At 44.1% G+C, this 23694-nt stretch overlaps 1 protein-coding gene across 1 annotated transcript; it reads right to left on the minus strand.

Annotated features, from left to right (window-relative positions):
* Positions 1-1214: 1214 nt before the first annotated feature.
* LOC128733542 (uncharacterized) lies at positions 1215-23104 on the minus strand. Its single transcript, XM_053827193.1, has 13 exons — positions 22999-23104; positions 22719-22924; positions 21724-21954; positions 21401-21662; positions 20343-21345; positions 18817-19072; positions 4980-5159; positions 4414-4921; positions 4020-4348; positions 3528-3952; positions 2616-3467; positions 2303-2552; positions 1215-2241 (listed from the first exon to the last, which is right to left on the minus strand). Exons 2-13 carry the CDS (start codon positions 22899-22901, stop codon positions 1231-1233), a joined length of 5490 nt encoding a protein of 1829 aa, XP_053683168.1. The 5' UTR covers positions 22902-22924; positions 22999-23104; the 3' UTR covers positions 1215-1230.
* Positions 23105-23694: the final 590 nt, after the last annotated feature.

Below are 23694 nucleotides of genomic sequence, written 5' to 3' on the forward strand. Positions count from 1 at the left end.
GCTAAGAATCCCTCCGCCCTTGTCGAGTCCATCATTTTAGAAAGAAATTAATCTAAATGTAATGCTTGACTATTAAAACTATGTAAAGAATTGCAGGCAACTAACTGGCGCAAAGCACCAAATGAAACGTTCAAAACTATTCTCGGATAAGAAAATCACTGATTATTTTCGCTTTGAGAATTCCTGCGTTACGTCACATGCACAGATATCTCTTCAGCCCTGTTTCCGCGTAAGACATCAGTTCCGAATAAATTCTTGCAGCACCTATATGGATACAATCTGGCAAAAGGAAAGGATTACCGCTCACTTTTCTATGACGTTTCACTTTCAGGACATCAATTTGGACTAGATTCAATGTTTAAAGATAAACTCGATTAAAGAAAAGGGGTGGTTTTACTCTTTAACAAAATTGTTTATTTTCAGGACATCAAATTGGACTAGGTTAAATGTTCAAACGATAACATCGGTTGATCGGGCTGCTCTCTGGCGTACTTTCCAAGCACAGACATCAAATCAGTATAGGTTTAAACATCGTAAAGAATCTTCGACGGGATGGGAAGCTTTAATTTTTTTTTGCAAAAAACACTTTAAAACTTTAATGACGTCTTTTCCAACCAATCGTAGGTGTTCCGATCGTCGATTGGTGCAAAAATATTGAAAATCGATCGGGAAACCGCTAAACTATAAGCATTCAAAACCTGACCACTTTTCCAAAACGAATTTTTGGAATGACACCCTATCCAGCCAAACCTTGCCGTAAGACGTCAAAAGTTAAAAATTTCGCTAAATGGTTCACAGTCAAACAATACTTGCTCGACCGAGGGATATTTCTGTTATAAGTTAATATTTGGGAACGTCGATCATAGATGGTGCTCACGATGTTTCAGCCGTGGTACTGATGCTCAGCCAAAATGTGCGTGACGATATTTTTTGTAGGATTTTCCGCCAGGAGTTATGTCTGTTTGTATGTGCTGCATGCTTTTCTCTTCTCTTCCCACGACATTAAAAGTGGGTAGGGCACATCTCACCAAAAAAATGTTATTTCTTTTTATTGTCTTTTGAAAGTAAATTTAAGTCTTAGACCTATTATTTTATTTCTTTCAATTTTTGTTTTTCAAACCTAAGTCGACGCTTTATCAAAATAAAATTGATTTTTTTAAACCTAAACTGATACTTGGTATCAAATATATAATACAGAAAATAAAACATTTGATAAAGTAACAACCTACTCTAGTCGTCTCCCATGAAATAATCGTCCTCAATCGGGTCAAACCTATCAAACTGGTCGCTGAAATCCGGCTCTTCATCACTAGAGCTATTGGAGGGAACATCAAGATTAGGAACGGTCGGGAACGTTCGATGCATTCCGTCCGTTGCGTCGGTTTCGTCTGCATATGGCACTTCGATGCATTGTTGAAGCCAGGGAACCCTGTCACCGTGTCGCATAACGGAGGGCCAATGCATTGACGGAACCAATTTAACTAGACGAACAACGATTGACAGACCGCGAACTTCATGCACGGTCAACTCTGGCAGAACGGCGCCAAAGAAAACAATCGACAGAAGGTACTTTTCATCATCGAGAACGTAGCATACCTGCAGAGACTCGGAATCTACACACAAATCGTATACTACGTTCTCCGGTGAGGCAATGCGGATTACTATGAGAGATTCGTCTTGTCGCCAAATGGTCTTGGGACTTCGGAAATCACATTTTAGGCGCGGGTAAGCGGGCATATTTTCAGTTTTCTTTTTTCGTATCCGCTGCTTCAGTAAAGTTAGCTTAGATGAAGCTTTTTTTGATTTAACATCGGAATGTGTTACTTCTTCTTGATTTGTTTCGGAAATTTCCTCAATCCGCGCTTCTTCGAAATCAACGTCCTTAGTTTTCTTCTGTGCTTCGTAGTTAGGATCTAAGAATTGTCGGAAATCATCTTCTCCAAAGTTTATATCAATCGAATAAGGTCTTTCATCTTCAATGTAGCGCGCCAATTTAAGCTCGACAATTTCGTCAAAAATCCAAGATTCGAGTTCGTTTTCAGGATCGAACAACAACAATCGATACGATTTGCAGTGAACTAAAGGATCCACGTGTGGCTTACTGACAATTTCCACTACTTTCGCATCAAATGTTCGATAGTTAGCTAACACCTGGTCGTAGATTTTATCTCCGATTTCGGGATCCCATCCCTGAGTCTCGTCCTCGCGAGGCTGCAAGCAAGCCACCCCGGCTTTGATTGCCTGTAAACAGATTCAATTGTGCAAAAATATTGGAAAATAAAATTATTTAAAAAATCCGTACGCAAAAAGGTGACGCTTTGAGCAGATCATCAGGCATCTCAAACAGATCCACTGAAACGTAGGTGTCGTAGCCACCGAGATCCAAGAAAAACACTCGAATATCACGAGACTCGACATGCGTTATTTTAGCACGCTGGTACGCATTGTCATAAAACACCAGGCAGTAATCCTCGACTTGGGCTTCCGTCAGTGGAACAAGATTGGTTTCATCCTCGGCGAAATTTGCAATCATTGTTGCAATAAAGGAAAATCTAGAGAATAAGCAAATAATAATATGCTGTATGTTGTATCAAATGGCTATCTGATGTGCTTACTTATCTACTCGACACACGTAAAAATCGTCTGGAGCATAGTACTGTGAAATGAACACTTCGTAAGATGTTTCCATGTCAATTTCATCATAAATTTCATTGAAATCTGGTCGTTTCTTTGTTTTCTGCTCTTCGATCCCTGTATCGTTGACATTCAACGATGCGAGTGCCCGTACCAGTTCATTATCATTTCGTACCGGGGGCTCCGATGAGCAATCATCGGAATCGGTATCGCTGCATTCCATAGGCTTCAGCAGTGCAGGAGAGGGTGGCGTAGGCTTATCCTTCTCCATAAGCCTCGTACCGTTGGGAAAAAACTGATTTGTTTCGGTTTCGTCATCAGATTTACTGCTATTGGCAATGCCTTCGTCCGGTAATTCATCAACTTCTATTGCCATTGCATCGAGGGCACGTTTTCTGTATGCTTCACAGTTTTCTACCATCGCAGTTAATAGTTCCAACGGTTCCTTATCCGTTACTCCAAAATTTTTGCCCACAATCTCGGATTTAACGTGTATTTCGTGAATATCTGTATTGATTCCATTCAAATGTTCAACTAGACGTATTGTATCGACCCAAATTGTGTCCCGAATTGCCAGCATCACTTTGCCTTCGACATGGAACTTATCGTTGGCGGTATATTTTTCGATCCACTCGCGAATGGTAATGGTAGCTCGCTTATCCCAGTCAGTTTCGTAATCATGCGGGACAACACCAACGATACGAATGTCAATGGCTTGTGCTGGAAGCCGACAGAACTCTTCCGGTATGTACAACAGCTCCGAAGACATACAGTCAATAGTGCGACCAACGTCCAGTAATTTAACTTTCAACTTTCTGCTGGTAGCATTTTCTCTGTAAGAAAAACAAAGTCAGTCAAACGAAATAAAGAACATTGACGAAAATTTAATGTACTTTTTCGGTTCAATACTCATTATACGACAGCGCCAGTAACGAAACTCATCATAAATTATACACCAGTCGTTGAAATGTACGTCACCGTGGCTGCAGTGTAGTTCTTCGTTTGCGAAATGTGTCTGAATTTCCATGTCGAGAGCGAAAAATTCCTGCGCGTCGTTTACCGTGGTCCAACCGGTGGCTCCGTAGTCTCGGTGTTCTAGCACTCGCGCCGTATAGTGCGTTGGTGAAAAAATGTTGTAAATTTTTAACTTGACAATGCCAGTAGAAGGCAGAATGCCCAGCGAGAGATCTTTAGTGGTGAAAACGTGTCGTTTCGTGCAGCCAGTATTGCGGCACTTTCCAAAATCCAAAACCTGTGAACAAAAGTCTATCGGATTGCCAATTGCGAGCTTTTCCTCCTCCTGCTGGATGCGGATATTCTGCAATAAATAATGTTATGTTAATTCTTGAAAATACACTCAGGGTAAACAATCACGGCTAGCTCACATTTGTTAATTTCATGATGGGCTCCGACACGTCCTGATTATGTATCCGTAGGAACTCGATTAGCTTCGGCAGCTGTTCGTTATTATTCTCATCAAGAAGTATAAGGGACGACGCTGTCTTTTGTTGCTTGCCGGCATTTTCACGGAGTGGATCCTCATAATAACCAAACGAACAAGCAAATCTGCGTGTAAACATCGTCCACGACTTCGGCAAAGAATAGTTTATGATGTGCTGCGCCTTATAAATTTCCATGTCCGGTAGTACGGCATCGTAACATACCATAACGTGCATTTCACCCGGTAGCTGATTGTCCCATTCTTTGAAACCATCTGAGAAGAGAAGCGTTAATTGTGTTTTGAACAGAAAAAATGCATTTCGTTTAGCTGAATCTTACCCATTTTCGTCAGGGTTGTCTGATCATTGCAAAACAAGTGAGGGATAGAGTGCGTTTTCAGCTGTTCAACAACCTCATAAACTTCACTAGCTTCACTGCACACAATCAGCGTCCGCTCGTTATGATAGTCATTCTCCTTGACGAATCGAATAATTTCCGGAATTTTCTGCTCCTTCGTTTGCAATTTCAAGATCAGATTTGATTTACCATAGATGGCTGCTTCAAGATATGCTCCTATGCAGATAATCATATTTTTGTACTTTTTCAAGAAACCAAAGAACAACGAATTCCAGTATGTAGCTGTCACAACCATCTGTAGTTCAACCTTATCACAGTTTTTACAAAGCAATTGAAGCTCACTACCAAACCGCTCAATGATGCTATCTATATTATCAATCACAACGCACTGGATCCGTTCTTTAGTGAAAGCATCACTCATGCTCTCGAATACTCGCCGATAAGCGGGCGCAGTTGCAACTAAAATCGCACATCCATTCAGCAGCAGGTTCTAAAATTAAGTAATAGTTAGCTAACAAAAGTTAAAACTTCGACCGTTGTAAGCTTACGCAAGCCTTCGTAATCTCTCGGGCACCGAACGCTTCCACTACTACCATCGTTCTATTCATTGACGTATTGAGTATCTTTCGACAGTAGCTCGCCACTCTTTGTACTTCTCTGGATGACTTGCAAATGACAATGGCTATTGGTCCCGGTCCTTTCGCTACCAGATTCTCATCGAGCATTTTCTAAAATTTTAAACAAAATTACGTGAAAAAATAATGTAGGTACTTCTACAAAGCTTACCCTCCCAGTTGGCCTCGTGGCACGACATCCGGTCTAGCAAGCCATTCGTCGCATGTTCGAATCACAACTGGGAGGGCCTGTTACAGTCAATAAGATCACAGCACTAGCCCGGCAATTCGTCTTGTACTCAGTGCAAAGCCTATTGAATAGAGGCTGACAGTCAGGTTTCGAAAGCGGAATGTAGCACCTTGGCAGGGCTGTCCTGCACTCAGTGCACTGATTTTGCTTATTTAACTGTAACACATCAGCCAAGCAAAATTTGAAAATGTAATGTATGGGTCATTTTTACGCATTTGGTTGGCTGAGGTGTTATAGTTGCATGATTAAATGTTCCTGATATCGGTGCGGTTGTTGAAATGGACTGGCGTCCGGCAACCTTACGACGCGTCCGGCCCACCATAGCCTATCGACTTTCGCCAAATGTATGATGGGAAGGGAATCAATGCAAGTCGCTCTCCGCTTTCAGTTTGTACTCCGCCAATTATCGTCCGCAGCACCTTCCGCTCGAACACGGCAAGGGCGTGGATGTCCTCCGTGAGCAGAGTCACGGCTTTAAATCTATGGAGAACTACTGGTCTAATAAGGGTTTTGTACATTGACAGCTTCGCATGGCGGTCTACCTATACTTCTTATTCGTAGCGTTTTTCAAGCGGTAAATCAGGGCCGATTTATCATTTAAATGCGCCGCTGAATCTTCTTAGTAATGTTGTACGCGGTCACCAATGATCCTAAATGCATGAACTCATCTACCGCTTCTACTTCATCGTCGTCAACGGTTACTGTTGGTGAGAGGTGCGCGTTTGTTTCTTTTGAGCCTCTTCCTTTCATGGTTTGGTCTTTGGCTGGCGTACATTGCCTCCGTTGCCGCGAAGTTTCTGGCTATGATATCAACATTATTTTCGATGTTGAACAGCAGGCAGGATTATAGTTACTATATATATAGTTCGACGGATAGAAAATCGGGAGCCAAATAAACGTCAAAAGCGGAGCCAAAAGCTTTTCAAAATCCAAAATGCAGAAGTAATGTTAAAAAAACACACTTTATTTTCATAGAACTAGCCATTTTCAACACCCGCCAGTGATTATTTTTCGTAAAAACCTGCACATTTCACCATAATTTCAAATTTAATTTCATAAATCAGGGATGCCAATTCGCCTGGTGTTCTATCCGCCGAACTATATATATAGCAACTATAAGCAGGATAAGCTGTCACCTTGTCTCAACCCTTGCCGCGTTTTGAAAGGACTCGAGACGCACGAAACACATCACTCGATTCAATGAGCTCTGATCAGACGCGTATATTTATCTGAAAAATCGTGTTCGCGCATTAGCTTGCATAGCTGTTCTCGATCAACTGTATCCTGCTTTGAAATCATTAAAGATGTGATGCGTGGGCAAGTTGTACTTCCAATATTTCTCAAAGATCTGATAATTTCCTACGAAACCTTATGCTATCAGTGACAACCGGCGTAACAGGATCTGGGAGAGTACCCTTTCAGCGTTATGCCGCGATAGTTGCAGCAGTCGAACCGATCACCCTTTTTGTAGATGGGACAAACCACTCCTTCAATCTACCGGTAGCGTCTCGTCGTCCCAAATCTTGGTTATAACCCAGTGTAGAGCCGTAGTCAGTGTTTCTCGGTCATGTTTATAAAGCTCCGAAGGTAGGCGGTCCTTACCAACGGCTTTGATGGTCTTCAGCAACTCGACTTCTCGTTTGACTTCTTGGTAATCAGGTTGTTTTTTTGTTTGATTATAGAGACTTTAAAAGGTTGGGTCATTCGTGACTTCTACGGGGATTGGATTTGAATCGTGACTTCTACCACTACACCGGTTAACTTCCGTTCGCCATTGGGGTGTTCATCGAAGAATTGCGTCCACCTGTTGATCACCTCGCGCTTTGTGATTAAATTTCCTCCCTCGTCCTTATACATGGGCTGGCAAAGGGTGAACATGTGCATTCCATAACCTCTGTTCATTAACTCCTATTCCTACCTCCACGAGGTGCCGGCTGGGGTACGCAACTTCGGTTGTCGTATGCTAACAGGAAAGGGGGCACAGTGGCTCCCGCCCACATTAAGATGGCAGCCCCATCAGCGGGATAAGGACCTTAGGTTAACAGCCTACTGTACCAGAACACACAAAAAGTTACCGAAAATGAAAGAAGAAATCTCTCCGGATTATTGGCAACGACCTTTAGCATGAAAACACGGACACGAATCGGAACATGGAATATACTGACCCTTGCCCAGCAGGGCAAGCTGGCTCAACTTGCAAGGGAAGCTAGCCGCCTGAAGCTTGAAATCCTGGGGCTGAGCGAGGTCCGCTGGCCGGGTACTGGCGAACACAGGACATCACCCGGGCAAGTCTTGCTCTACTCTGGCATACGAGGTGAAAATGCTACTCGAGAAAGAGGAGTTGGATTCCTACTGAGCCCAGGGGCACATTCGGCCCTGATGAAGTGGGAACCAATAAATGAGCGAATAATCGTTGCCAGATTCAGAACACGGGTTAGGAACCTTACGGCAATCCAGTGCTATGCGCCAACAGATGCTGCCGACCTGCAGGAGAAAGAGAGCTTTTACAGCCAACTGAACAGCGTGGTTGAGAAAATCCCGAAGGGGGACATCCAAATTCACATGGGCGACTTCAACGCGAAGATTAGCTCAAACAACGCGGACCTTGAACGCGTCATGGGACGCCATGGCCCAGGAGAGATGAGCGAAAACGGGGAGCTGTTTACAGCTGTTCTGTGGTAATAACGACATGGTCATTGGTGGATCGCTCTTCCCCCATAGACCAGTACATAGTCACGTGGGTTTCCCGCGACGGCCGAACAGAAAACCACATTGACCACATCTGCATCAGCCGGAAATGGAGAAGGAGCCTTCTTGATGTACGCAACAAACGCAGCGCTGATATTGCATCCGACCATAATCTTATCCCTGAGATACGTCTGCGCATCGCACGTGTCCAACGACGGGAAGAAAAAGTTTGATGCCGCTAAGACGTCCGCCGATTGGAGAATAATGTTGAGGTGAAAAGGGCCTTTGTCGAACAACTTGCGAACAGATGCCACCTGGTGGAACCGTCGAAGATCAATGGACCGGCATCAAGAACGCCTTCATCACGACCAGTGATGAAACCCTCGGCAAAGCGCGCAGCAGGCGGAGAGAGTGGATTTCGGATGAAACTTAGAGGAAGATCGACGAGCGGAGAGAGATCGTATTTCAACCGAAATGCTCAACGCTGACCCATCTTTGTCAGCCCAGATGATGCATCAGCTTTTCAGCAATATTTGGGAAACCGCAACTTTTCCGGTGGACTGGATGCAGGGCATATTGGTTAAAGTCCATAAGAAAGGAGACCTAACTGAATACGGTAACTGGCGTGGCATCACGTTGCTCTGTATTACTCTCAAAGTACTTTGTAAGGTAATCCTCAACCGGATCCAGGAGAAGATCGACGCTACTCTCCGGTGGCAGCAAGCTGGATTCCGTGCTGACCGATCATGTGTAGACCATATCACAACGCTCCGCATTATATTGGAGCAGATCAACTAATTCCAGGACTCTCTTCTGCTGGTGTTCGTTGACTTCGAAAAGGCATTCGACCGACTCAATCATGAAAACATCTGGGGCGCACTTAGGCGTAGAGTTCCAGATAAGCTAGTCCATCTCATCGAGGCTCAGGATGAGGCGTTCTCGTGCAAGGTTTTGCACGACGGCGTGTTGTCCGACCCCATAAGGGTTACTGCTGGCGTGAGACAGGGCTGCATTTTATCACCGCTTCTGTTTCTCAACGTTATGGATGAGATATTAGTTGGAGCAATTGACAGTAGACCAAATCGAGGATTGCCTTGGAATCCTCTAACGATGGAGCAGCTAAATGACCTCGACCTAGCCGACGACATTGTCTTGCTCGCACAACGCCGAAACGATATGCAGAGCAAGTTAGACGACCTCTCCGAGAGCTCCCAGGCAGCAGGTCTCACAGTCAATGTAGCGAAAACTAAGTCTATGGTAGTGAACACTGACAATTCCACCAACTTTACAGTAGCGGGACAACAAGTTGAGCAGGTAGCCGTCTTTCAATATCTTGGTAGCCAAACAACGCCCGATGGTGGTACCAAGACTGATATAGCCACACGAATCAGGAAGGCCAGGGGTGTCTTTGCAGGTCTGCGAAACATTTGGCGCTCAAACCAGATCACTCTACGTACGAAAACCCGAATCTTTAATTCAAACGTTAAATCCGTACTGCTGTATGCCTGCGAAACGTGGTGCGTCTCAGCGGAGACAACGCAAAAACTGCAGGTATTCATTAATCGATGCCTGCGATACATCATTCGTGCCTGGTGGCCTGATAACTGGATATCCATCGGGAACTCCATCGTCGGTGTCATCAACGGCCGATAGCCACAGAAATTCGTGAACGTAGGTGGAAGTGGATCGGACACACCTTGAGGAAAGGAGCGAACGAGGTTTGCAGAGAAGCACTCGACTGGAATCCACAAGGACAGCGTACAGGCAGACCCTGAGGCTCATGGCGACGGAGCTTAGCCAACGACAACCGGGCTGTAGACGAGAACCTGTCCTGGCGACAGGTAAAAGCCATGGCGGGTAACCATCAGCAGTGAAGATCTCTGATTTCATCCATTTGTTCTGCCGGGCCGGCGGACATGGACACATAAGTATGTAAAAATAGCAAGAAGCACAAAGCTCGCACATATTTCTTCCCGCTTGATCATATTCTGCTTTGCTTCAACTGCTACCCGGAGCTATACACCTATACATACAAATTCGTTGTTGAACAGCATAGGCATTCTCTCGTGCGATACGTAACTGTGACTGAGAGTAAGAGAATGAATCTCTAAATAAATCGTAAAATTAAACTAAAACACACATTTAAACTACATGTTTATCTTATTCTTATTAGGCTTTTTACTTTCTAGTTAAGAAAATGTCGATTCCCGCGTAGGAAAAATGTAAATTCTGCCAATTTGTTTGCCATCTTCATTCATGAAGATGTGCTAGCTTTTTTCGCAGCTGATGTTTTCTCTGGCGGTTAATTCTCTTTCGCTCTCTGGTTCGTTGTATGAAATGCCAGCTGTGGAAGAAGTAAGCAAAATGCTCACAGCTGAATTTGGTTCACATCGCATAGCAACAGAAGCATCGCATATAATAGCGAGAGATATTCATGTGAGTTCGGCGCTTCTGATCAAAGTTGAAATTTCTTGTGCTTGAAATCTCATTGAGTTTTTTGCTGCTACGAATTTTCACTCAACAATCAACACTGGTTGTAGCTATAAGTAGAGAATACATTTTATGAACTTAATGTTGTTAGTAACAAATATAATTTTTGTTTTTGCCATTTATACCAGCACCAGTCAAAATGACTGGTGCGAGATTCTATGAAGAAATGTAGCATTTTGGGAGAACGATGAGTGCGAGGCATGAAATTATTCAGTGAAGTGCCGTTCCTAATGGTTCTTGCCCATTTTTGTAGAGTTTTGTCGAGAGTCAGTCCTTTTCGGTGGTCCTCTTTGAGATCGAAAGTCGAAACGCCCATAGGCTCTCATACGTTGACTTTTGCTCCATTTCCTTTTGCTATATCAGCAATTGAGATCCCTATCAAAGAACTGCTTCCACTCACCAACTACCTCGCGCTCTTTTATGGCCAGGTTTCCCTGCTCGTTCCTACACATGTCTGGCCTCGGTGTGTATCCTTTACGAGATCGGTTCACCTTCTTATAGAACTTGTGCATCTCACTAGCCTGGTACTAGCTTTCCTTCTGGCGTTTTGCGGCCTCACTGATGGAAGAAAGCGCGTAGTACGCGCGTAGTTCTCAGCACCTTGCGGATTGTCTAATTACCGAATGTTTAACCGAGGAGGGTGGCTTTGTCGCAAGGTATACCGTCGATAATTTTGAGCCTGTTTGTCCTGCTACTATAAAGTGACCAGATTTTTTTTTTGATGAATGCGGGACATATTGAATGGCTTACTTGCTAAATTGGTTCGGTAGTAGGAGATGGAATCATTTAGAAATAGAGCACTTCATTTTGGCGAAGGCGGCATTCCCAGGGGCCATGAATGTTAGCTTTATTTGTAAACAGTTCTGCTCGGTATACTTTTTTCGCAGTTTAAAGGTAACGTGGTTTCGAAATATTCATCATACAGGAGGAGAAATGAAAGTAATTGTGTGAGCAGTCACCTGCAGAATCTATCAGCGTCGCCTCGGGAGCTGACGGGACTGACGGATCATCCTAAAAGAGCTATGGTGTGACTACCTAAGGGATGTAAGAAAACTCTCAGGGCTGTCCGCAAGGCGTAGGCCAGACGTTGGAGTTGAACTCTTGATCGTCCACTGCGGTTGAGGATCATTCGGAAAGTCAAGGCTGTTCTCAGCGTCATGGATTGTGCTTTGGCGAAAAAACTGAATACTGAGCGCTGTACTGTACGGCGAATCCCTCTCGGAATGGCTACAAGTGTTACCGAGCAAGTGGGGAGCCCAACAGAATTAAGTCTCGTGGGCTGTGCGGCCGAGTGGTGACGAAACGCGATGCATGCGTCTGACTCGATGATGAATAAGCTTCACAGAATGCCGATTTCATCCAATCGCAGGACCTTAGGTTAACAGCCTACTGTACCAGAACACACAAAAAGTTAATGAAAATGAAAGAAGAAATCTCTCCGGATTATTGGCAACGACCTTTAGCATGAAAACACGGACATGAATCGGAACATGGAATATACTGACCCTTGCCCAGCAGGGCAAGCTGGCTCAACTTGCAAGGGAAGCTAGCCGCCTGAAGCTTGAAATCCTGGGGCTGAGTGAGGTCCGCTGGCCGGGTACTGGCGAACACAGGGCATCATCCGGGCAAGTCTTGCTCTACTCTGGCATACGAGGTGAAAATGCTACTCGAGAAAGAGGAGTTGGATTCCTACTGAGCCCAGGGGCACGTGCGGCCCTGATGAAGTGGGAACCAATAAATGAGCGAATAATCGTTGCCAGATTTAGAACACGGGTTAGGAACCTTACGGCAATCCAGTGCTATGCGCCAACAGATGCTGACGACCTGCAGGAGAGAGAGTTTTTACAGCCAGCTGAACAGCGTGATTGAGAAAATCCCAATGGGGGACATCCAAATTCACATGGGCGACTTCAACGCGAAGATTGGCTCAAACAACGCGGACCTTGAACGCGTCATGGGACGCCATGGCCTAGGAGAGATGAGCGAAAACGGGGAGCTGTTTACAGACTTCTGTGGTAATAACAACATGGTCACTGGTGGATCGCTCTTCCCCCATAGACCAGTACATAAAGTCACGTGGGTTTCCCGCGACGGCCGAACAGAAAACCAAATCGACCACATCTGCATCAGCCGGAAATGGAGAAGGAGCCTTCTTGATGTACGCAACAAACGCAGCGCTGACATTGCATCCGACCATCATCTTGTTATCGCTGAGATACGTCTGCGCGTCGCACGTGTCCAACGACGGGAGGAGAAAGTTGGGTGCCGCTACGACGTCCGCCGATTGGAGAATCCTGAGGTGAAAAGGGCCTTTGTTGAACAACTTGAATCTCGAGCCTCGGAGTTGCCATCTGGTGGAACCGTCGAAGAGCAATGGACCGGCATCAAGAACGCCTTCATCACGACCAGTGATGAAACCCTCGGCAAAGCGCGCAGTGGGCGGAGGGAGTGGATTTCGGATGAAACTTGGAGGAAGATCGACGAGCGGAGAGAGGCGAAAGCCGGCATTGAGCGAGCGCGGACCAGATCGGCTAAGACAGCTGCCCGTCAACGATACGCCGAACTGGAGAGGGCTGTTAAACGTGCTTGTAGGCGGGACAAGAGAGCCTGGACTAACTCCCTAGCCGAACAAGGAGAAACCGCCGCCGCCAATGGTGATATCCGTTTGTTGTACGATATTTCTCGCCGCCTTAGTGGTGCCAGGATGAATACAAAGAAGCCGCTAAAGGACAGAGCTGGTCAGCTATTGACTGACCGTACAGAACAGCTTAAGCGATGGACTGAACATTTTGAACAACTCTTCCGAGTTTCAAATGTCAGAGACCAACAAAACCAGCAGCAAAAATAAATCGCGTGAACTCGGAGGCGCCATCGCTGGATGAAATTGTAGCAGCCATCAAGAGTATGAAATCCAATAGAGCGCCAGGGATAGATCGTATTTTAACCGAAATGCTCAACGCTGACCCATCTTTGTCAGCCCAGATGATGCATCAGCTTTTCAGCAATATTTGGGAAACCGCAACTTTTCCGGTGGACTGGATGCAGGGCATATTGGTCAAAGTCCATAAGAAAGGAGACCTAACTGAATACGGTAACTGACGTGGCATCACGTTGCTCTGTATTACTCTCAAAGTACTTTGTAAGGTAATCCTCAACCGGATCCAGGAGAAGATCGACGCTACTCTCCGGTGGCAGCAAGCTGGATTCCGTGCTGACCGATCATGTGTAGACCATATCACAACGCTCCGCATTATATTGGAGCAGATCAACTAATTCCAGGACTCTCTTCTGCTGGTGTTCGTTGACTTCGAAAAGGCATTCGACCGACTCAATCATGAAAACATCTGGGGCGCACTTAGGCGTAGAGGAGTTCCAGATAAGCTAGTCCATCTCATCGAGGCTCAGTACGAGGCGTTCTCGTGCAAGGTTTTGCACGACGGCGTGTTGTCCGACCCCATAAGGGTTACTGCTGGCGTGAGACAGGGCTGCATTTTATCACCGCTTCTGTTTCTCAACGTTATGGATGAGATATTAGTTGGAGCAATTGACAGTAGACCAAATCGAGGATTGCCTTGGAATCTTCTAACGATGGAGCAGCTAAATGACCTCGACCTAGCCGACGACATTGTCTTGCTCGCACATCGCCGAAACGATATGCAGAGCAAGGCAGACGACCTCTCCGAGAGCTCCCAGGCAGGTCTCACAGTCAATGTAGCTAAAACTAAGTCAATGGTAGTGAACACCGACAATTCCACCAACTTCACAGTAACGGGACAACAAGTTGAGCAGGTAGACGCCTTTCAATATCTTGGTAGCCAAACAACGCCCGATGGTGGTATCAAGACTGATATAGCCACACGGATCAAGAAGGCCAGGGGTGTCTTTGCAGGTCTGTGAAACATTTGGCGCTCAAATCAGATCACTCTACGTACGAAAACCCGAATCTTTAATTCAAACGTTAAATCCGTACTGCTGTATGCCTGCGAAACGTGGTGCGTCTCAGCGGAGACAACGCAAAAACTGCATGTATTCATTAATCGATGCCTGCGATACATCATTCGTGCCTGGTGGCCTGATAACTGGATATCCATCGGGAACTCCATCGTCGGTGTCATCAACGGCCGATAGCCACAGAAATTCGTGAACGTAGGTGGAAGTGGATCGGACACACCTTGAGGAAAGGAGCGAACGAGGTTTGCAGAGAAGCACTCGACTGGAATCCACAAGGACAGCGTAGAGGCAGACCCAGAGGCTCATGGCGACGGAGCTTAGCCAACGACATCCGGGCTGTAGACGAGAACCTGTCCTGGCGACAGGTAAAAGCCATGGCGGGAGATTGTCGATCCGATAGCTATCCAGCTTCATCAGGTATACCTCAAGGAAGCCAACTAGGTCCTCTGATTTTTCTGCTCTATTTCAACGACGTTAATTTGGTCATTAAGGGCCCACGACTCTCGTATGCAGATGATCTTAAAATGTACATCCGGATCCGCTCGACTGACGACTGTCACTTTCTTCAAAATCAACTCGAGGCCTTTGCCACTTGGTGCGACGTGAACTGTATGATAGTGAACCCGGAGAAGTGCTCAGCAATCACATTTTCCCGTAAGAAAGATCCGATCCTGTTTCGTTATACGCTCGAGGGCACAGTAATTGAACGTGTTTCGCATATTAAAGACTTGGGCGTTGTCTTAGATTCGCAGTTAACGTACAAGCATCATATCTCGTATGTTGTCGCTAAAGCCTCAAGGTCCTTTATCAAGGCTTTATCTTTAGGATCGCGAAAACTTTTTTTGACATATACTGCCTCAAATCGCTATACTGTTCGCTGGTGCGGTCAGTTCTGGAATACTGTTCGTCTGTTTGGAACCCTAACTACAACAACAGCGCTGAAAGAATCGAGTCCGTTCAGCGTCGATTTCTTAGATTCGCCTTGCGAAAATTGCCATGGAGAAACCCGTTCCGTCTTCCCAGCTATGAAAGCCGCTGTCAACTGATCGATCTAGAACCTCTCCGTGTTCGTCGGGCTAGCTCCAGAGCACTGTTTATCGCGGATAGCTTACAAGGGAGAATTGACTGCCCCGCGCTGCTGGAACAAATTAACATAAATGTTCAACCACGAGCGTTGCGGAACAATGCAATGTTGAGATTGCCACCTCGTCGCACTAACTACAGTATGAACGGCGCTATCGGCGGTCTACAGCGGGCCTTCAATCAAGTATCGTCGTTATTCGACTTTCATCTGCCACGACGGATACTACAGGGCAGTTTCATTCGCTTTTTTCGGGAGAGGTAAACCTCGAAGATACAGTTATTTTAAAATCTGTTTGTATACGTTTGATAGAATCTTACTCAATTCGACATGACTATTTTTATGTTAACCTGACAATCATTGGGGCCAAATCGAGCCCGTTGATTAATAATAATAAATAAATAAACCGTCAGCAGTGAAGATCTCTGATTTCATCCATTTGTTCCGCCGGGCCGGCGGACATGGACACATAAGTATGTAAAAATAGCAAGAAGCACAAAACTCGCACATATTTCCTCCCGCTTGATCATATTCTGCTTTGCTTCAACTGCTACCCGGAGCTATACACCTATACATACAAATTCGTTGTTGAACAGCATAGGCATTCACTCGTGCGATACGTAACTGTGACTGAGAGTAAGAGAATGAATCTCTAAATAAATCGTAAAATTAAACTAAAACACACATTTAAACTACATGTTTATCTTATTCTTATTAGGCTTTTTACTTTCTAGTTAAGAAAATGTCGATTCCCGCGTAGGAAAAATGTAAATTCTGCCAATTTGTTTGCCATCTTCATTCATGAAGATGTGCTAGCTTTTTTCGCAGCTGATGTTTTCTCTGGCGGTTAATTCTCTTTCGCTCTCTGGTTCGTTGTATGAAATGCCAGCTGTGGAAGAAGTAAGCAAAATGCTCACAGCTGAATTTGGTTCACATCGCATAGCAACAGAAGCATCGCATATAATAGCGAGAGATATTCATGTGAGTTCGGCGCTTCTGATCAAAGTTGAAATTTCTTGTGCTTGAAATCTCATTGAGTTTTTTGCTGCTATGAATTTTCACTCAACAATTAACATTGGTTGTAGCTATAAGTAGAGAATACATTTTATGAACTTAATGTTGTTAGTAACAAATATAATTTTTGTTTTTGCCATTTATACCGGCACCAGTCAAAATGACTGGTGCGAGATTCTATGAAGGAATGTAGCTTTTTGGGAGAACGGCGAGTCCGAAGCATGAAATTATTCAGTGAAGTGCCGTTCCTAATGGTTCTTGGCTATTTTTGTAGAGTTTTGTCTAGAGTCGGTCCTTTTCGGTGGTCCTCTTTGAGATCGAAAGTCGAAACGCCTATAGGCTCTCATACGTTGACTTTTGCTCCATTTCCTTTTGCTATATCAGCAATTGAGATCTCTATCAAAGAACTGCTTCCACTCACCAACTACCTCGCGCTCGTTTGTGGACAGGTTTCCCTGCTCGTTCCTACACGTGTCAGGCCTCGGTGTGCATCCTTTACGAGATCGGTTCACCTTCTCATAGAACTTGCGTATCTCACTAGCCTGGTACTAGCTTTCCTTCTGGGGTTTTGCGGTCTCACTGATGGCCGAACGTATCCTGCTCCATTTATCTTCGAATGTCGAAGCACCTAGTCACAGAGGAAAGCGCGTAGTACGCGCACCTTGCGGATTGTCTAATTACCGAATGTTTAACCGAGGAGGGTGGCTTTGTCGCAAGGTATATACCGTCGATAATCTTGAGCGCACGTGCACTGCTACTATAAAGTGGCCAGATTTTTTTTGTTGAATGCGGGACATATTGAATGGCTTACTTGCTAAATCGGTTCGGTAGTAGGAGATGGAATCATTTAGAAATTGAGCTTTTGGTAGCGTTGGGTTATTTGTTAACAGTTCTGCGCGATAAATTTTTTTTTTTTCGCAGTTTAAAGGTAACGTGGTTTCGATATATTCATCATACAGGAGGATAAATGAAAGTAATTGTGTGAGCAGTCACCTGCAGAATCTATCAGTGTCGCCTCGGGAGCTGGCGGGACTGACGGATCATCCTAAAAGAGCTATGGTGTGACTAATTAAGGGGTGTAAGGAACTCTGTAGTGTGAACTCTTGATCGTCAACTGCAGTTGAGGATCATTCGGAAACTAAAGGCTGATCTCAGCGTCGTGCTTTGGCGAAAAAACTAAACACTGAGCGCTGTACTGTACGGCGAATCCCTCTCGGAATGGTTACAAGTGTTACCGAGCAAGTGGGGAGCCCAACAGAAGCCTCAAACAATAAACAAAGGCTAGAATCAAGCCTCGTGGGCTGTGCGGTCGAGTGGTGACGAAACGCGGTGCATGCGTCTGACTCGATGATGAATAAGCTTCAGAGAATGCCGATTTCAGCCAATCCCAAGGGTTAAATTCTTCATGCTCTGGCTCGCGGTAGGGTTTGTAGCAGATTCGAGATTGGTTTTGGAGGTAGATTCATGATAAAAAGTCATGACTTGGCAAGGGATCTGTTTATTTGTGGGTTGTTTCATTGGTATCCGTGTGAAAACCAGTCTTTTGTGACGGATAAGAATGCAGAGATACACAGGGGTAGGCGGATCACCAGGCGGATTTTGCCTTTCATAAAGTCCAATGATAGCCTGCCGCAGTTTCAACACGCATGCTACAATTGACAATGGACTTCAGTTCATCTCAAAAGAGCTGAGTGCACCAAATTGTCCCCGGGTTCGTCCAGTATCGAAATACTGGGAGATAACGAAGCAATGTAACATAATTTCCTACGTTTCATTCTTAGAAACTGTTTCGATTAAAAAATTAATCAATGCGGAACACTTTCCGGAGCGCTTAGTGATCCGGGACAGGCCATCCAAATCCGGGACAGTTCCACATAATCCGGGTCGTCTGGTCAGCCTATGCTAGATAGAGTTGGTGGGGTCGATGCACTATAGCTCCGAAATTGTCATTTACAACCGGCTGCGAAGTCGGTAGAGAAAAAAAGGTCTAGTCTTTACAGACATCTAAGGCCAAGGGTTGCCTAAGTAATCTGCTAAGGCCTCTCCAAGGTCAGCTTCCTTTCCGCTACTACTTGCTGTATCGCCATTTAGTAGGTGTGGTTTTTTCTTTTCACGAAACTATCAATGGTCAGATTTCAAAATACCTCTATCGTAATCCCCGAAAACCTGATCACCTCGCAGCACGGACGCATGAAAAAACTTTCAAGTTTCGTAAGAGCTGTATAGCTGCTTGTAAATAAGCAATATAAAAACTAATAGAAAAACAAGTAAAATACAGATTAATCTAAGGAACCTACCATAACCGACGAGCATATCGCTGGCAAAAACGCAAACGTCTTTCCTGTTCCGGCAGCGTTCACGCAGAAAAACGAATTGCCCCGCAGGATATGCGGCCAGGAGTACGTCTGAACGCGATGGATCGAGCTGAAGTTGAACATCCCCAGCTGACGGTGTACCTCCGAGCAGAAGTTGGCGCTCTCTACCCGATCGATTGGCTTCGGAATCCGTTTGCCGTGGACTAGCAACCGCTGATGGCACAGCCGCGACCGGACACTGCAATGAAAAGAACAGATAAAGCATTGGTTGTGGTGAGGCTAACCGAAAGTGGAAACTAACTTGAAATCTACCGGTGGCCCCGGCCGGGTACGGGCGGGAGCTTTTCCAAGCAAGCACGGTAAAGCTGCTCATGGTGATTTCGGTTTTCGTTTATCACAAAATATTTGTCGCGAGGGAAATATTATAGCTAGGTACTGAAACACAATTTGTCCGTATTCCATAGACTTTATTTCGGACTTCAACATATCACATCGATTGTTTAAAAAAAATATTCAACTAGCTCATATTATTTAATACAAAACAAAGATGGTTTTACCAGTTTCCTCAGGACTAATTCTAGGCAGAGATAGTAGAACTATTTGATTAGATTCCATTTCAATGGTGGGTGCTTCAAACTAAGCATGACTTACTTATGAAAGGGTGCGAATGAAGATACTATTATAGTGGTTCGAAAGTAACATAAAAAATTAGAAGTAGGTATGTCGTATTTTCGAGCGAAACTGATTCGATCGAGTTATTTTCCCATTTATTCATTTTCAGCGTATTTAACAATATAAAATCTGATCTCAACTGGATTCAACAAATTTGGTAGATAGATGAATTTAGTTTCTTTGAAAATGAAAATTTTTTACATCTACTTTTTCATTACTTTTCATTTGCGTTTCGTTATTCAAAATCATATCGATGTAAATGACACTTGATGCAAAGATGTGTGGACAAGAGCTCTTTTACGATTCAAGATTGAAATCAATACAGTTTTACACATTTAAAATGTTCTATTCTGTTGATTCCACTGTTAGTTTATTTTCAACACACTAAATAATTTCAACCAACTTGAACTTAAAAGTAGAAAACATGCCACTAGAGCCATGTTAAAAACAATTTTGTCTTAAGAATATTTTTTGAATTCCCGCTGCTTTTAAGCTATAAACGAACAGGTGGGAAAATATATACGGATTCGCACTAAACCGATTTCATTTTCTATTCGACAATTTGCGTGAGTATCGAATACACCATAACTATCTGTAAATTTTAAACTGAATTTATTCTGTTTAAAATTGATGTTGGTATGGTGCTGAAATCGAAATCAATCTTCAAAAATAGACTAGAAAAAGTCCTGAAATTATTGCCACTATCTCTGTTCAGACGGAACACTGGATTAACATCGAAAGTACCGAAAAAGCGCACTTATTTCACATTTTGCAATCGGTGTTAGTAGTTCGATTAGCTTTAATCACAAAATGTTGTTAAACAAGTTTCTGCTTACCATGCTTCCTCCTCGATAAGCTGATCGAAACGGCTCGCATTTTTCGACACATAAACACGACCATTTGTCTCGGAGAACTCGTTGCGGTGCGCTGGTTGGTTTCGTGGCTCTTGCTGTTGCTGCTCGTCCGAAGACGAGTGACGGCTTTGCGATCGAACCGGCAGCGTCTGTTGTGTTTGTTCCCTCAGTCGAATTTTAGGAGAGGTACGCTGCTTAGCCTTGCGTTCAGAGGAATCGGAAGAATCACCGGCCACTACACGCCCACTATCAAAGGCAACCTTTCCCATGTTAAATCCAGCAGGAATAATGTTAATGTTCGAATAACGTTCGCCGACGGCTGGCTGAAGCGAAGGGGATTTTTGTCCAGGTTCTTCATCAACAGTTGTTGGTTTTTGCGCTGCTCGCTGTTTTTTGCGGAGTTCCAATTTGGTCAGAAAAGAGACCGTTGATTTGGGTTTTCCTAGCGAGTCGTCAAGTTTGGTCTCGCCGCCATTTGCCGGCCTGTCAAGGGAGTTACTAGATGAAGAACTTTTCGATTTAGAATTGTCTAACAGACGATCAGTGCTGTTATGTAAATTGGTAATCGTTTTTGGGTCAACTGGACGTGGTTTCTGCTGCCAGAGGTGCATTTCGTATTGTAAATTCTTAGCATTCTGAACTCGGTTGGAGGCCACTGGGTAAAGCTCTTCCTCAGAATGGGAATTCTCCGCAATGGCCTCAACTGACGGCTGCTGTTGAGCATATTCTCGATCATGATTGGGTCTTATCATGCTAGCACTTTCATCAAAATCTTCTTCGTCGACCCCATTCAATTCCATCTCGCGGGCCTGAGTATCGTAATTTCCCTCGCCATTAGCGAGCTTGATAAGCCCATTACGCCCATTATCGTAACGAGGTTTGTGCGGGCTTGCGGAATGTACTTTATTGTTACTTCTCCGGGAATTGGCATTTACGTCGCCTGATAGAAAGCGATTTGCACTCATTGTTTGAATTTCCGAAAGTCCTAGAATAAAAAGGAATCTTAGAGTTCGACATTTACTGAAGTTAAGACAACTTACTCGTAATAAAATCTCGGGGCTCCACTTCGGTTGCTTGACGAATTTCCGTCAAGACTCGAGTAGCATCGAAACGATTGTCCTTCTGTGTAATGATCTCTAAATCACCAAAATTAACCAACACGTTATGCACCTTGTGCTTGGTAACATTTCGAAAATAGATACTGCCTGCGTTTTGAATAATCGATTGCAATACACTGCAGGCGTTGCCATCCCAGCGCGGTGTAATCTTCGAGATCAGCTTATCCGAATGGGGGTCGTAAACCTTTTAAAAGCATAATGGAATTTAATTCGTAGATAGTTTTTTTTTTAACTGATTAACTTACGCATTCGGAGGGAAGAATGTTTTTAATTGCACCCCTCTTGACTTTACTGGTTACGTCGCACAAAAATTTCTGCGGTAATAGATTGACATACTGCGCAGTCGACTGAATCGGTACACCGTCATCTATTGCCCATAGTCTGTACCGTTTCTCACCGCCATCTTTGGAGTCAAGGACCTCATCCACAATACAGCGACACCATTTATTCCGATCGAAGTCCAGCACAGCAACGGTCTGCCAAAGAGAGGTTATTAACTAGTTTATTATTTTTATATGATGGAGACACTTTTCAAGAAACAAAACAAATATCAGTTGATTCCCAATCGAAAGTTTAATTATATTTATAAATCACATAGTGCAAACTCAATAGTTTATGAAAAGAGCATTCCACTCAATTCTACAAGTCATTGATGTGTCCGAAAAGGCTGCAAAAATCGGAATATTTTTTAATCCGTTATTATGTGTCCTTCCGGGTATTTTTCGTTACATATAGTTACAGTTGATTTTTTTATGTATAATGTATAAACATTATTGTGTTTTTCTCATAGATGTTTGTACTCGATGAGTAGGAATCACGCCCCATTCCTCCTAGATTGTTTGTTGAATGAAACGAGGAGCATGTATTTACTGCGGCAAATGAAGTCGCATCGCATGTCGTTTGCACTCACGGTCATTACACAAGTTTTAAAAAGATATGAGGTAATCCCACATTTAAAATTTTATTTATATCTATAATCACGATTTATTTAAATATAGCAAACTCCATTTAGCGCGTAGTCATTGTTTTGCAGCGCCGCATATTTACAATCTCAATTTTGCAGCTCGATTCTGCAATACTGCGATCAAACCCGGTCTAATCAATTACCTATTAGGAATTTTGACCAAAGGGGACTCAAACAGGTTGCTGTTTAAATCGGAGTACCGTCTTTTATACAGTTCGACTTCTAAGAAGTGCCCTATTCGACATATTTCTATGAAAATTTCCAAACGTCACTAACCTCGCCCGGGAAGGCGTCATAGTCCCGGTTGGCATTTGGATGGCCAAAATTCTCTTCGCAGTATTCATCAATTGCCAGCTGGAACCGTTTTTCCTCCAGATTGTGCACATAAGCCGATACCGGCTTGTACCAAAACATGTGCGGATTAACATAATGCGTTATACGGATAGTGGTATCCTCCATTGCTGTAAATGGTGAAATCCTCGCTTGGGACATAAAATAGAAAGAAAACAAAAGCCGATCGATGCAATTGAATATTCTTTAACCGTATCCTAATTACCTGTCCAATAAGAAAGCTACCACTGGCACACTTTCTGGTTTTCCAAAATTAATATTCACGCAAAATTATGATTGTGAACAAACAATACGATGCGGCTTGCAAAATACGAAATTGCGATACAAAGGAAACGCCGAAACAATTTAAGATAATTAATTCAACGGTGGGAAGTAACCTGCCGAAGGATCAACGTATATTGTTAGTTATTATATAGGTATATGTCAATTCTCACTTAACACTACAGAAGGGCGAGTGTCGCAACTGTGAGCAAAACGGGGGATGTGAGAGTTTTTTTTTGCTGGACCAGCAGAGAAATCAACACTCACTCGATTTATAGAGCTTTCTGATAGCTCAAGCACCCACACTAGCGAATACGAAATACGCGTGTATATACATGATGTTTACCTCATTTTGGGGAACAGCTGATGTTGGAGGAACAAACCGAAAAATAGCGATTACTATAGTTGTGTCTGTCACAACCCTACGGGATGCGACGCACCTTGCGTTCATGTACGTTGTTGAAGACCGCGCAACCCTGTTACGAATTGCCAACTGTGTTCGTTTGACTCACCCCATCGACATCTCTATATCGAGCTGCAGTGAACGTCAGCGACAGCATGTCCGGGGCTCAAAATTTGACAGCGGGCCCAAATCAGACTGCTGGCAGTTGAGTGAGACGCAGTGCTGACATGCTATCTC

The sequence above is a fragment of the Sabethes cyaneus genome, chromosome 2, assembly GCF_943734655.1.
Source record: "Sabethes cyaneus chromosome 2, idSabCyanKW18_F2, whole genome shotgun sequence".
Taxonomy (NCBI): Eukaryota; Metazoa; Arthropoda; class Insecta; order Diptera; family Culicidae; genus Sabethes; species Sabethes cyaneus.